The sequence below is a fragment of the Dermacentor variabilis genome, chromosome 9 (assembly GCF_050947875.1).
Source record: "Dermacentor variabilis isolate Ectoservices chromosome 9, ASM5094787v1, whole genome shotgun sequence".
Lineage (NCBI taxonomy): Eukaryota > Metazoa > Arthropoda > Arachnida > Ixodida > Ixodidae > Dermacentor > Dermacentor variabilis.
Window position 1 is genome coordinate 35994724 of NC_134576.1, and position 15715 is coordinate 36010438.

Consider the following 15715-nt stretch of genomic DNA (forward strand, 5'->3'; position numbering starts at 1 on the left):
GAAGAAAGGAACTAAATCCCAATAAAGGCGTCAGGCAGGGAGATACGATCTCTCCAATGCTATTCACAGCGTGTTTACAGGAGGTATTCAGAGACATGGATTGGGAAGAATTGGGGATGAGAGTTAATGGCGAATGCCTTAGTAACTTGCGATTCGCTGATAATATTGTCTTGCTTAGTAACTCAGGGGATCAACTGCAATGCATGCTCCCTCACCTAGAGAGGCAAAGCAGAAGCGTGGATCTCAAATTAATCGGCAGAAAACTAAAGCAATGTTTAACAGTCTCGGAAGAGAACAGCAATTTACAATAGGTAGTGAGGCCGTGGAAGAGGTAAGGGAATACATCTAATTAGGGCAGGTAGTGACGGCAGATCCAGATTATGAGACGGAAATAATCAGAATAATAAGAATGGGCTGGGGTGCGTTTGGCAGGCATTCTCAGATCATTAACAGCAGGTTGCCGTTATCCCTCAAGAGAAGAGTGTTTAATAGCTGTCTTACCAGTACTCACCTACGGGGCAGAAACCTGGAAGCTTACGAAAAGGGTCCTACTTAAATTGAAGACGACGCAACGAGCTGTGGACAGAAGAATGACGGGTGTAATGTTAAGGGATAAGAAAAGAGCAGATTGGGTGAGGGAACAAACGCGAGTTAATGACATCTTAGTTGAAATCAAGAAAAAGAAATGGGTGCTTGGGCAGGGCATGTAATGAGGAGGGAAGACAACCGATGGTCATTAAGGGTTACCGCCTGGATTCCAAGGGAAGGGAAGCGTAGCAGAGGGCAGCAGACAGTTAGGTGGGCGGATGAGATTGAGAAGTTTGCAGGGCGACATGGCCAAATTAATACATGACTGGGGTTGTTGGAAAAGTATGGGAGAGGCCTTTGCCCTGCAGTGGGCGTAACCAGGCTGATGATGATGATGATCTCAAAAGTTAAAGTCGCCGCATAGCACGAGATTAGAACGAGGAAAACGGGAGGTTAGATGTGATACGATGGAATTAAGTTGGTTGGGAAATGAAATATTGCAATCAGGAGTACGGTAATAAGAAATCAGTATGGTCGCGCTTGTCAGCAGTACTATCTTGAAACAAAGGGTCTCGTGGTGACTTTCAATAGATAAGTGAGAAGAGACCAGCCATTCTTTAACAAATAGCAAGACCCCCCCTCCCCCAACGACCGGTCCTATCGTGCCTATCAACGGTATACGATGCGTTGTCCAGAAGTTCGTGGTCCTCGCTATGAGAGTTGAGCCATGACTCTAACAACGGCGTCGAGTCATCATCTGTGATGATTGTTTACAGTGTTTCATTTCTTTTTTGGCATGAAGCTTCTAATATGAGTTAATATAACTCTAATTGTGTGATACGTTGGGCACCTTGACAGCGCATAAGTGGGTCGGGTAGGTTGGGAAAATGGAAGAGTTGCGATTAGAGTTGATGGCTACTTTGGTAATTCTATGACTGAATCGGACACGGTGTCATAGATAAACTGTTTGGTTTCTACGATGAGCGTGTCAAAACGAGTTACATAGACACGAATTACTATTTGCATAGACACGCGTTGATATACGGAAGGCTGCCTCCTCATAATGCACTCCCACCTAACCTTGATACTGTAAGATATGCGCCTCTAACTCCCAGCATAGAGCAGGAGCAAGGAGTCAATTTCAACTATTTTGCAACTCTAAAGCAATCAGGTCGACAACGTTCGGACAGCGAGCGACACATTCCATCTTGAAAGAATGCTGCTCATCTTGCCCAAGCGCCGCGCAGAAATCACCAACACTTTCAGCAACGCCCTCTGCCGTTGATACAGCAACCTTATCTAACATCTCAGCGGCTACCTCCGCATTCGCCCCAACCACACCAGTCATCCCAGCGACTATCCCATTGACCAATCCAGTCAGCTCTTCAGCGATCGGCTCTCACCAGAGATGGAGATTCAGCGTTATATGCTGATTACGCGTTTATACCCATGGCACAGACGATCCTGTACATACTATTCACAGCTCTATGTGCAATTCTCAGTGCCATTCTACAGGCAAACAACCTGCCAGAGATAAAATTACTGCTGTCTCTGAAGTCGTTGGTACTTCCATAACCACTAAGCAGCTTCACGGCAGGCTTACAATGCATATCGTTGCGACAATGCTTTCATATTTCTGTGTAATGCTAATAGACTTCGTAGTAAGCCAGCTGATTTTCGAAAAGTACTAGCTCAACATAACTTTCCTGTTTTATGTATGCAGCAGGAAGGCATACGAAATTACCTTCGTCTTTCAAACTATGTGGTATGTATATCATTGCGCATTGCTGGAAATAATAGAGCGATGTTACGCGTGAGAAAGGACCTGCCGTCCTATTGAGTAGAGTCGAGCAATTCAGATGTACTGGAGTTGGCAGCATGCAAGATATCTTTTAGAAATACATGCGTCACAGTGATAAGTCCTTACGTATAACGTTCTAGCAAAACATTTGTAGGCAGCTTGGTTAATGTGTTTGGTATCGTAAAATCATATGTACGGGTTAGTGGGGACTTCAACGCACATAGCGTCATTTGGGGCCGTGAAAATAATGGTTCCCACGGAAGCGTTATTGAGTGTGCAGCAGAAAAAAGTTATTTGACCATGTTAAATGACAGCCCATCAGCGTTTTTTTGTGGGCGTTTCATTAACCCAGCGGTATAAACGTTACACTCTGCTCAAATGACCTTCTTAACGGCATCGAATGGTCAACGGACATAAAAACGCACGGCAGCGATCATTTCCCGGTTCTAGTAAAACATCGTCTCATACAGAGAGAAGGACTCGGCGCTACTCAATATATACGAAGTGGCAAAATTTTCGTCACTATTTAACTAACTCATTGGGCGAAAATGCGACCTTTTAAAGTTTTTCGGATATATTGTTTGAGTCATACAAAATCTGCACAAAGCAAGTCAGTGTCCGAAATAAATGTGCTGCAGTTGACGGGGAATACGAATGCCTAAGAGCAATTCAAAGGGGAGAGAACGTGCTTACCGTCGCAACGGGAAGCTGGATGACTACAAGGTAGCACATAAAGTTGAATCAACTTCGTGCAGGCGCTTACAGAAATTAGGTACAAGCAGATGGCGGGTGATACTGCGCGTCATTGTCTCCTTTCACTACTGTCCCCAGACTATGATCAGCTGTCTGATGCTTTAGTGATCTAGTTGCCCAAAGCCATCGTTCCGAGCCCTTGCCGGAACTCTAAACGTCCGCAAACAACTGTTGCTGATGAATTCCGTGAACTTATACAGGCCAGGAATTCTATTTTCTTTCCTACAATATACAAGTTCGACAGCACTAGGAGGTTAGTGCGTGCCTTACGTCACAACACCCTCAATTTTCAGTGAGTTTAGTTTAGATGAGTGGAAATGTGCACAAAGACAAATGCAGGCCCAGACGGCGTTACCTATGTGGTATTACAGAACCTCGGTCCAGTAGGTAGAATGGCTCTTCTGGAAATATTTCATTGTAGCTGCATTACACAGACTCTTCCAGGTTCATGGAAATTAGCTCTTGTATTTCCAGTACTGTAACCAGGAAATACTCTGCTTTTCCTTGACTCCTACCGACCCGTCAATTTCACAATTTGTAAACTAACGGAGAATATGGTAGACAGTCTACTGCAATGGTGGTGTGAACACACAAATGTTCTTGGGAGCTACATGACATGTTTTCGACAAAAGCAGTGTACGATTGATGCAGTATTAGACATTGTCACGTGCGTCTAACATAAACAAAAGTGTATAAATGTGACAATATCAGTATTCTTATATACTCAGAGATAATTCGACACTGTCAGTCACATAAACGTCTTTGCTGGTATATCAGAGCGTGGCCTTCATGGCTGAGCCCTGCGATGGATATCAAATTTCTTAAGCGAAAGAAACATATATATGGAAACAATCGAAGGAGAGATCAGGGTGTTCTGCTGGGCAGTGTTCCAAGTGCGTGTTTGTTCGACTGTGTGATAGCAGCCTTACCACAAACACTACCGTCTGGTGTCCAGTATTCTCCGTACGCAGATCACATCCGCATATGGGCCTCTCGATCTCATATGCTAGACAACCAAAGAACGCTGCACGAGGGCCTCGATATGAAGGACACCTTTTTAAAAGAAATCGACATGAGTCTGTCATACGCAAATACAGCTATATTTCCTTTTACTAGACGACAGCTAAATCATTTCAAACTTACGCTTGAAGGGCAGACATTGATGTTCGTGAAAGAGCATAAAATTCTTGGCGTTATTCTTGACTACCAGATGTCATTGGGATCACACATACGTGCAATTGAAAAGCAGATCAGTACTGTAATAAAGGCACTTCGGCGATTCGCTGGCACAAGATGGGGGGGAGAGGAAATGGATCAGTGCTTTCACTATTACAAGTTCATAAGGCACTCATAAAAACTAAGTGAAATGCTTATTCGACTCCTATTCTTCATGGTGTATGGCAAACTTCTGAGGAAAGTCTTCAATGTTTACTGGCAATGGGGCTACGAGTGTGTCTTGGTGCTCCGCAGGCTACCTGGAGTTCTCTAGTATTTGCTACCCACCAATTTCAGTCATGCAAACGGTTGAAACACGCCGATATATTCATCGCATCTTAACTCAGCACAATAAGCATCTATTAACCTCGCGCTTAGAGAGCACGATGTTGCTCAAGAGCATAAATCATTATTACTGAGATTTCAATATTTTAGAGTGGATGTTAGTTACCCTCCATGGATGTTAACGAGTTCTAAAATAGAATTAGCGGCCGAGGGGATTGTATGTAACAGATATATGTTCCTGGTACCGCACAGCAACTGGCACTATTACATATTTACTTATTATATGTCTAGTACATCCACGTTGTACATTTCCCGGTTTTAGCATTCCTCGTTCTACATTTGGCGCCAGAGCAAACATCTAAATAATACCCAGAGACATCTTCCAACTTGGGAGAACTGTTTGCAGTTGTGTGTTTGAATTTTATAATGATGGGTGATTTCAATCTTCCTGACATAGACTGGGATACCCTGCATCACTCGTCATCAGCTTCCGATTTTCTGTTTGATATAATGCTAGCATTTAACCTTCAACAAATTGTGACTAGCCATCTGGTTAGCCAAGATGGTAGAGCGGCCGCCCCCGAACAAATCGTCACTGGACCAACATGCACACAAGGTACCGTAAAAAAACATTCTGGACCTTATTCTTCTCAACCAACACTTCCCGTGCTATAAGTGCTATTAAATCAAGTATTATCAAAGGCATCTCGGACCACGGCATACCAATATGCACCTTACCAATTAGCAACACCCTCATCAATCATATCGAAATCTCTGTGATAGCCAACTTTAACAAGGTGGATGACAGCAGTATACTAACGCACTTAGATTACGAGTTTCACAGCTTTTCACAGCTAGCGTCGGACGCATCCTGTGACGTAAATACTCCATGACTTACGTTCAAATCAACTGTATTTTTTTGTGTCGATAAGTATATTACGAAAAAGATAAAGAAACAACAGAGGTCGAACCCGTGGATCACGCTAGAGGTTATTCAGTCAAAGCGTCGACTGAATCGGCTTCGTAAAACCATAACGAATAACCCAATCCAGCCGACAATTTTTAAAACTGCAGTACGCTAGAGATGATCTCCGAAACTAGGCCAAGGTGGCAAAGGATCGCTACTTTAACAAAACTCTTCCGAACTTCCTTGCAAACAATCCTCTTAGGTTCTGGAAGCACTTCAGTGCAAACATAGCTGTGCCACAATTATCTGCAGATGAAAAATACGAAAAAGCTGGTTCATTTAATGATTTTTTCCAGTCAGTATTCACTGTCGAAAATAAAAATGCACCCACTGGTAATTTATGTTCTACCACGACCATCGATGACCTAATTATTATGGATGCCGGTATCATGAAAATTCTGTTAGAAATAGATTCTAAGAAATCTAGTGGCCCCGATAACGTCCCGAATGACTTTCTTAAGAGGTATGCGGAATGGAGTAGCAAATATCTAGGCCTAATTTTCAGGAAATCTTTCCAATCCTCTAAGTTACCGTCGGACTGGAAATTAGCAAACATTACACCGATACATAACTCCGGAGATATAAATATGGTATCAAATTATAGGCCTATATCTCTCACAAGTACATCGTGCAAAATTTCTGAATATATTATTTTTAAGCACATCACACTTTTCCTTGAACGATTAAACTTTTTTTCTCCGAACCAGCATGGATTTCGAACTGGTTTATCAATTGCTGCACAATTGATTGAAGTTGTATATTACAGTGCTTATAGCATGAATAATCGAAGTCCAACAGACATGGATCTAGTAGATCTCTCAAAAGTTTTTGATAGTGTGAGCTATAAAAAATTATTTATCAAACTAGAAGCCGTTTTGGGTAATAGCCAAATTACTCGTTGGATCAAGGACTTTTTGCTTATTCGTAAACAATTGGTATTCTTTGAACACGTTACATCACAAACTACTTCTGTGTCATCGGGTGTACCACAAGGATCAGTCCTTAGACCATTGTTATTCTTAATCTACATTAATGACATCGCAGAGTGAATCGATTCCAACATTAAACTTTTTGCCGATGACTGTGTTGTTTACCGGGAAATCAACAGTCATGCAGATCACCTTGCCGTGAGTGCATATCCATCAACACAATATCTGATTGGTGCGAAATGTGGCAGATGACAATTAATGTAAAAAAATCCGCCGTAATTATCAGCACTACAAAAAAAAGAATCTTCTAACTTCGCTTATGCAGTCAATGACACCGTGCTAACTAAAGTTAACAACCTAAATATTTAGGTTTTACCACTTACCGCTGATCTTAAGTAGACCCCGCACATCGATAACATTACCTCTGCAGCACTACGTAAGCTATTTTTTTCTTAAAAGGGGCCTAAAACTAGCGCCTACTCCAATTAAACTGCTCGCCTGTAAGACATTCACAAGGGCGATCTTAGAATATGCCAACATGGTGTGATTTCCGCATACAATGACTAACTTAAGAAAACTGGAAGCAGTCCAAAGAAAAGCCATAAGATTTGTACATAACAGGTGCTGGCGCACACATTCACCCTCTAACCTTCTTACCACATCTAATCTAAAAACGCTAGCAGATAGAGCGAAAGAAGCTCGCCTCAAATTTTTATTCCATATACTTCACCACAATCTCGAGATAGACGCATCCAAATACACTTCGTTTTGCGACACTCGACCTACACATCAAAGCCATGCAAACAAATTAATTGAATATTCCTACAGTAATGGAACATATAAACATTCTTTTCTTTCCGCTTGCCATAAAAGAATGGAACCAACTTCACCCATCTATCACAAACACTAAATCATTCTCGAAATTCGCTAATAAAATTGAAAGTAACAAAAACTAGATTTTTTTAAATTGTTTAGAGTATCAATATTTTTAAACACTAGAGTGATGTTCCCTGTGTGTATTCATGTAACCAGTATATGTTGTTGTAATGCGTTACTGCAACCTCTTATTTTCTAGACTTGTTTACATATTTGATTGTTTTGTAAACGTTTCACATATTGTATTGCCCTCCTGCTATGCTCTCAGCTGAGAGCAGCAGTACTGAAAATAAATCAAATAACATCGGTAAAAACTGAGCCAAATTGGATTATGTTTAGCGATTCGCACGCCGCTCTTGTATTACTACATGGTAATAAAAGAATTCTTTGAACACTTTGCTATTGTGTGCGACGCTCTAAGAACACACAAAAGCAAGCGCAAGGAATCACGCAATTGCATTTCAGCGGATACCCGGATACTGCAATATTCCTGGTAACAATACAGCAAACGCAGCTGCGAATAGGGAGCAGAATAACGCAGAGAGAGTCGATTTCCTCTTTAGCGCAGCGAAGTCCGTCTGCGCTTGAGAAAAACTTCCTGTCGTCTCAATAAAATTACGTGGTTTGATCACCGACCTAATAACTCGGAGTTCTATTTTATAGAGCCATGTATAAATCTATAAGTTCCGTAAAACCTGAGAGAAAACAAATTTCGAAACACTAGTGCACCACCTCCGGCTTGGTACAGCATTTACGCGATACATTTTATACAGGATAAAGTGTGCCTCTAGTCCGCAGTGTCGAAGCGAAGATGTGCATCATCTCCTCCTCGAGTGGACTAAATATGATTCACTAGGGAGGGTATTGCTAGCAACTTCGTTAATTATAAATAGAAGACCGTTCACAACAGAAAAGATACCTGGTCTACGGCCAACCCCTGCCTTCAGAAGAGAGCACTTCTTGCTTTGAAAAAGTTTTTCGACGACACAGACATTTTGGGGAAATAGGAGGGCCAATCAGAAAGTTTTCGCCCCTATTTTTTTCCATACTACAGCTGTAAACGCGAAGTCAGCATATCCATTCCCAGAGGTGGAGCTTTCTTGGACCGGCCCTGCCTTATCGTGACACGGCGCTGCTGTAAGTCGTTGAAGATGGCGGTTGTGCTTGGCACGTCCACTGCCTACGAGGAACGAAATGAGATTAGTTTTCTATGGAGCAAGGGACGAACGCCCATCAAAATCCACAGGGAAATGCAGCCAACCATTCTTGTTCCACACCGTCACGTTTGCTGGCTGCTATCAGGCCGCCGGGGGAATCTCGATGTGGACAACGTGGTTGTCCACATCGTTGTTCCATTGCGAGCCCACATATGACAATCGGAACCACCGACAAGCTCCGGTCATTCCAATCGGAGAGTCTGGACCATCCACCAGGCAGTCCGGACCTCGCCCCTAGTGATTTCCAAGTTTTGGGTCTGCCGAAGACGTTCCTGGCAGTACAGCGATTCACGTGCAACGATGAAAGTAAGACAGCAGTCCCATGGTGGTTCCACTGTCAGTCGGAGGAATATTACCACAGAGGCATCTCAAATCTACTGCTGCGATGGGACAACTGTCTGAACCGGTGTGGGGACTATGTGGGAAAATAGTGTAAGGTACGTAGAACAGTACGTATATTTGCAATTGCCTGTATGTACCTTATTTTGGCTAACAAGAAATGGGAGCAATCAGTTTCTCATTCGCCTCCATATTAAATTTTAGTTTGTCGTAATAAGATAAATGATTGATGTAAATGTTGTTCTGTGTTCAAAATTGATTTATGAGGTGATAGTGTTTATACCTATTATTTAGTTACTTGTGTTCTGTGCTTTTTAGTGTATTTGCTTGTGTTCTGTATTTTGGCCATTGAATATATTTGGCCATTTATATATGCGTATCTGTACTGAACTCGTGCACAAAACTTTGCGATTCATGTACTGTCGGACTTGATTGTTTTTATACATCTGGTGTTCTACAAAGCGCCATATTTTCTGACGTTATTCTCTCTTTTTGCGCATATTTGCTTTCTTTGCTAATTGAGAAGGAATAGCCGGTTGCGGCATAAATCCACCAAGCTGTCCTATTACGCATTTTAACAAATAAAAAAGATAAGTGTAGTGGTCACTAAAGCAATCGGCCATTGACATTTTTGCTCGTGTTTTTCAGTGCTGGAACGTTTATGAAGTGATAACTGGACTAAAAGCAACTTTTAAATATTTTCGGGCGAGTTGTTGCCGTTCAGGATATTATACTCTGCTCTGTCGCGTTTGTGGTACTTCGAATTACGAATGTCGTTCATCGAGGAGAAATCAGGTGCATTTCACTAAGATTTTGCGGAGTACCATTTCTCAGAATTCACAGACGGAAGAATTTCGTCAGTGCTAACGTGCACCGACAGGATACTTTGATTTGAGAGTACACATACGGCGGGGCCACAAATCCTTGCACGGCTACTGTATTGTCGCCGCTAGGACTCTCTACATTTGTTAAAAAAGAAGGTCCTGTTGCAGTTTTGTAAAGAGTGAGCTCTTAGTTTTTATTGAGGAGCTGGTTTGTTTGTAACTAAGGTGTACGTTCCCCTATAGTTTCGTTGCTTCTATGACAAACGCATGTTTTGCACTACAAAGTTCCGAGCTGTTCTCACCTCTGAAAATCTGGACGTCGAAGCAGGAGTTCCATTCCGGGTAGAGAGACTTCTTGCTCTGTGCCAGCTGGACGCCTTTGCCTGCGTTTTGGCAACGAAAGCTATGAGACGGATTTCAGCGCACAAAAGATAACACACGCACACACACACACACACACGCACATATATATATATATATATATATATAGTTGAAGAAACGAAGGAGCACAATTAGGAAAATTGCATCTTTTAATGTTTGAACGTTGCGGCCGTGGCACGTCCTTCGTCAGAATAAACTAATGTGTCAGAATAAAAGCGGTTTTATGCTGACGAAGGCCGTGCCACGGCCGAAACGTTAAAATATTGAAAGATGCAATTGAACTACCTATGCATCGGACTTACCGAACTACTCCATGAATTTAATATATATATATATATATATATATATATATATATATATATATATATATATATATATATATATATATATATATATATATATATATATATATATATATATATACCGCGGCCAGTGGAAGCTGGGGGAGTGTATGCATTTCAAGAGGGACTGGCACAAGGAGAGTCAACGATTAGGGCTGAAATGGGGCTAGTCTACATTCGCGTTTTAGCTGAGGTGCTCTGCTTTCAGTAAAAGACACTGCTGCGAAGGCAACGCGTCGCTATAAGTGTCATTAGAAAGTATGCCACGCTCGCTGATTAACCATTCCTTTATTTATTACGTACCAATCACTTTTTACATCGTGGCCACAAGCGTTACCATCGCAACATCGATCACTGTAAAACAAACCACAGCGCCGTTCTTGCTCAAATTTCGCAGAAAGACCGCATTTTGGAGTCTACCTCATTCAGTATGACATCTGGCACAGTTAATTGCTTGGTTAAATAAAATTGAAGTTGCCTTCGTTTTTGGAAATGCAAGCTGCTGCCGCGACAGCACCACTATAAACTTTTGTCGTGACCTGCCGGCCGCTGCAGAAAGTAGGCGTTGAGTGAGGGCTGCCCGGTGTTTCCCACTCCTCTGGAACGCGCAGGAACCCTTCCCGAACGGAGTCGCGCTTGGTCCCAGAACAACGCGCCGTCATTGCGATAAGAGCTGAATAGAAGTCTTTCATGTTCTTGGACTTGGGTAAACTTTCGGGGGCCAAATTGTTATGGAGACCTTAGTTAGAGTGTTTTATGTCTTATACGTTGCTTTCTGCGACAGAATCTCCTCAATCATTACTACACCTAGGGCCGGTGCTCTTTCGGGATGGTGCGGCTTTCATTATCGCCAATGACCTGCCATTGGTGTGAGCGTCATCGCTGCGAGCACTGTGGATGTGTCCAGTCACGTTGGCCGACGCCCGAAGTGTGGGTGGGAGGAGCGCTGTTGAAATTTTGACAAAGTGTAGCTGCGTAAGAGTGCGGAAACGAGCCTCGTTGTCGTCACGGTGGAATGTCCGTATGGATACGCCCACTACGCACCTGCAGCCTGATGACCTCTTTGGGATTATCACGGCAACAAATTAGCAGCGCAAATAAACGACAGAGAAAGAAAGAAGTAAGGGAAGGAAGAAAGAAAGAACGCCAGAGAGAAAGGAAGAAAGAAAAAACAGAAAGGCTGCAGGACAAGCGTATACAAGAGCGAAACAGGGGCTATGAATAATATAGTAAGTGAGAAATCAAATTCACCGAACTAATGAACTGGCAGGAGACGCCCGTGTTTTGGGAATGCAGTAGGCCTTAAAATACCTTCGCAGATGTACGCCAATCCTAGAAAGTTATACATCAACAGACACGGAAGATGTACAAGGCGGTTGTCTCCTCCTTCAGTAGTCCTAGAGGTCTGGTACGCCGCTACCCGAAATGACATTGCAAGCGTCTTCACTATATCAGTTGCAGTTCCTTCGCTATACGGGAGTCTTTTTCAGACGCTTCGCTAAGCAAGCTTTTTACTTTTATACTCTATCCGATGCGTTTTCTTTCATGCTGCGTCAGCTTTACTCGATCGGCTCCACACCGTAAAATGCACCTGTGCCTATTAAATAGATGGTGCCCAAACTGACACCCCAGCGACTGCTCCCCCTGGCTGACAGGAACAGATTTTGAAGGTGATGTTTCTTGCTGACTGCATGTCACGGAAGCAGTTCGGCAGCCATATATACGACATAAAGCCTTATATAGAGATCACTTATAAAGGGACCACGCCGAGGGAGTTGCCGTTAGAAAAAAAGAAAAGCTTGTGGAGCTCTTCTACACACTTAGAAGCAAAAAAAAATTTTACTTTTTTCCTAGTCATGCTCGCACGCATACGGAGCGGGCGTGCTGCGCAATTTGACTTGTGTGGCTCAAACCAAGTGCTTCGAACACATTCGCCTAGTTTCTGGAGAGCGCCGTGCTCTGGAGCTCCGTGATTTCCAGGAACACGGGCGCATTCGCACCTTCGTTCTATAGGAGGGCGGCCGACAACTCGTAGAGTTTCTGATCACGCGTCAACTGCAACTTCCGATGCTGGGGCGGCTTCCGCTGCGGCTGTTAGGGTTTGAGTATTGCATCCCTTTGCCACCTTGAGAGTCCCCTGTGTTTCCTTTCTTTTTCAGAATGGAAGCTGCGCTGACGAGTTTCCGCTTACAATATTCGCTCGTTCTGCTGAACAGGCGAACGATCGGCTTGGTTTTGGTTTCGAGTGTATTGTGCAGGCTTCTTGTGACTGCGATGGAGAGTGGCTGCCGCATTGTTGCAATGCGAGTCTGAGCGTGGTAGGAACCAATTCAATGTACAACGAAATTCCGCAGGCCACGAGCTGACTGCTAATAATGATTCGTAATTGCTTTCGTTATAACACAAAGTCAGGCTTCAAGATAAATATATGCAAAAGACGAGGCCTACGTTGCTTAGAAATGTTTCCTTTATTATACAACCATTTTACATTTATAGTAAAACTATTTGTGTCATGCGCGAAGAAAGGTTACCTAAACAGTATGATGTTATGCGCAGCTCTCTGGCATGCAGTGCGACCACAATCCACTCGTCTGCAAAACTGTGAGCTATGTGTTGTGAGCTGTGAGCTGTGAATCTTCGTACATGTTAGTAAATGTTTGTGCTCCTTTCGTTTACGATATTCTGGGCTTCGTAGACTGTTGAGTCGAATGTGTTTATGCTGTTCGACTGCATGCAGTGTTCTCCGGTGCTTTTGGGTATTTAATTTTGCTTTCCATGCAACAAGCAGAAGCCGGTGCCTCCCGAAAAGGCCAAGTTCTCGACGTTATCATGTTATTAAAGGACACATGAGATGGAAGCCAACTTCTGAATGCACTCCGTTCTCTCGCAAAAAAAAAAAATAAGGTACTATTGATCGTAGCGTGGCCGTTATAAAATACGTCGTATAATGGATAATACGAGAAGTCAACATCCCACCTCGGCGCGGATAAAGTTGCGCAGCACAAGCTTGCTGCGATGATTGCCAATATGAAAGACGACTGCCACAGCACCCTACTCTTGCGGGTTCCCACCCGCTCCCGTCTCTCTCCCACACGCAATAGCTGGTTCGCTTCTTCTGAAGAGTCTTCTGCTGATGGCCCAAGTAGACGGCTATGAGAAGAAGTTTAATCTGGAAGCCAAATGTGATTTTCCACGTTCAGATACGTGCAAACTCATAAATGTTCTTTAGGTGAGCGCGGAAGGCACTTGAAATTATATTGCACTTAATTGGAAACCTAATTTTGAGCAAAATGTAAAAGCGTAACTTTGAATTGAATCTGTACTTCTCTGTTAGAAATAGTTCAGGCAAATGTCGAACTAATCTTTCACTGCCGCGTTTAGGACTTAAGAATTTTTGAGTACTTCAGCAAGAAACCGCTATTACAATGCCGAAATTAAATTATGAGCTGTCAGTGGCCATAACCGCGGTTTGATAATAAACCCCAATCCATAAGTAAGGGGGACCACCAGCGATGGAATCTTATTACACGGCGAGCGAGTTAAATGACTTCCATCAGAATAGTAACTGCTCTCTTATCTATTTCAATGTGCGCAGCCTCTGTAAACAATAGGATGGCTTCCAGAATTTGGTTTAAACTCTTTCACTTTATAAATCATTGATATCTCAGAGATTTAGCTTAGCGAGGTTGACAAAAACTTGTACTGTTTCCCTTCCTGTAAATGCGAGTATGCCCACAGACAGTCCCGTAACCACGGTAGAGCAGCTGTCTATACCTCGTCTTCAATACCGTACAAACGATGACTCGACCTCACGTTAAGTATTCAATACTGGGTATCAGTGTGGCTGGAATTCGGTCTTAGCTTTCTCAGCAGCCATGACAGAAATTTCATCTTTGGTTGCATTTACCGTTCACCTTATTCCTCAGCTCCCAGATTTTCGTATTTTTCTCGAAAAATATACTGGGAAAGTTATCGATGTAGAAAAAAAGAATGTCGTAATTATCGGTGATATGAACATGAACTTAATGGAGTTATCCCCAAGCTCTGTTAGTTATTCATCTTGTTTTCATGGTTTTGGTTATGAATGTCTTATTAATGTCCCTACGCGTTCCGTTCTTGGGAGTTCCAGAACTGTAATCGATCATGCATTGTCTCGTCTTTTGGTTCCACCTGATGTAGGAGTACATGAAACTGAAATTACTGACCATTTCCTCGCCATTCTGCACACTACGTCTGCACACTATTCTTATTCCGTCTTTTACACCAAACGTGTCTTGTTCAAAAATTATTCTCAGAAGCTGTATCTCATACTGACTGGTATATCGTTCTTAACACCAACGATCTGCAGGTAGCATTGCCGCGATTTCTAACAAAGTTGTTATTACGCTACCATTCCTACTCTTAGATATTCGAATATAACAAGAAAGTGGCGTCACCTCAAAGCCCGTGGGTCAGCGATAGTCTGCTTAAGGCGATGCGCACAAGAGAAAACATTTATAAAAAGCAACAAAGAACAGCCATTCAATGCAAGTTTACGTGCCTGGTACAAAAAATTCGGCAACTGACTTTCTGCATGGCTTAAAAAAGCTAAAACCAAATATTATGAAGAAAAAGTAGTTAAACGTGGTTGTTACGTAAAGAAAAGAACGGCAAGTACTGAATTCATTGTTAAATAGGAAACATGTAGCTGATAGTAATATCCAATATAGTAATACTTATTTGGAGCCGCTTAAGATTGCGGACCCTTTCGGCGATCTTTTTCTTTCCTAATATCTCCACTGAAGGAGAACAGAACTTATATGCACGAAAGCGCCTTCCACATTCATTTTATGTGTTTCCAACCACTCCTGATGAGGCGATATCAGTAATTAGCAATTTAAGAATAACTGGCTTTGGACTGGACAACATTAAATGTTGTCCAGTCCTGCATGTTAATTTCTAGGTCAATATGATTTGTTCTGTCCGAAATTATTAACCTGATGTTTAAAACAGGCGCCTTTTCTCGTGAGCTTAAACGTGGCAAGGTTGCGGCAGTTTTAAGAAAGGCAATCCCTCATTACTGTATAGGCCAATCTTTGTGTCACCCTCTTTAGCAAGGTGATCTAAAAAAATTTGTAAAAACGATTGATCAAATACCTAAACAAATTTATTAATCTTTCACCTAACAAATTTCGATTTTGTTCCGGTTACGCCACTGACTTATCACTAGTACCTCGTACTGACCAATTAAGGAAAGCCAATGATGACGGAAAATTCACA

General features: G+C 42.5%; 1 protein-coding gene across 4 annotated transcripts in view; it reads right to left on the reverse strand.

Moving 5' to 3' along the window:
* The window catches only part of LOC142592606 (putative protein kinase C delta type homolog), a 556922-nt gene that overhangs the window by 373232 nt on the left and 167975 nt on the right, over window positions 1-15715 (reverse strand). For all 4 annotated transcript variants that reach the window (XM_075704146.1, XM_075704147.1, XM_075704145.1 and 1 more), the window contains one exon: window positions 10037-10117. In XM_075704146.1, coding sequence (XP_075560261.1) covers window positions 10037-10117 — 81 coding nt within the window. The remainder of the gene's footprint in view (window positions 1-10036; window positions 10118-15715) is intronic.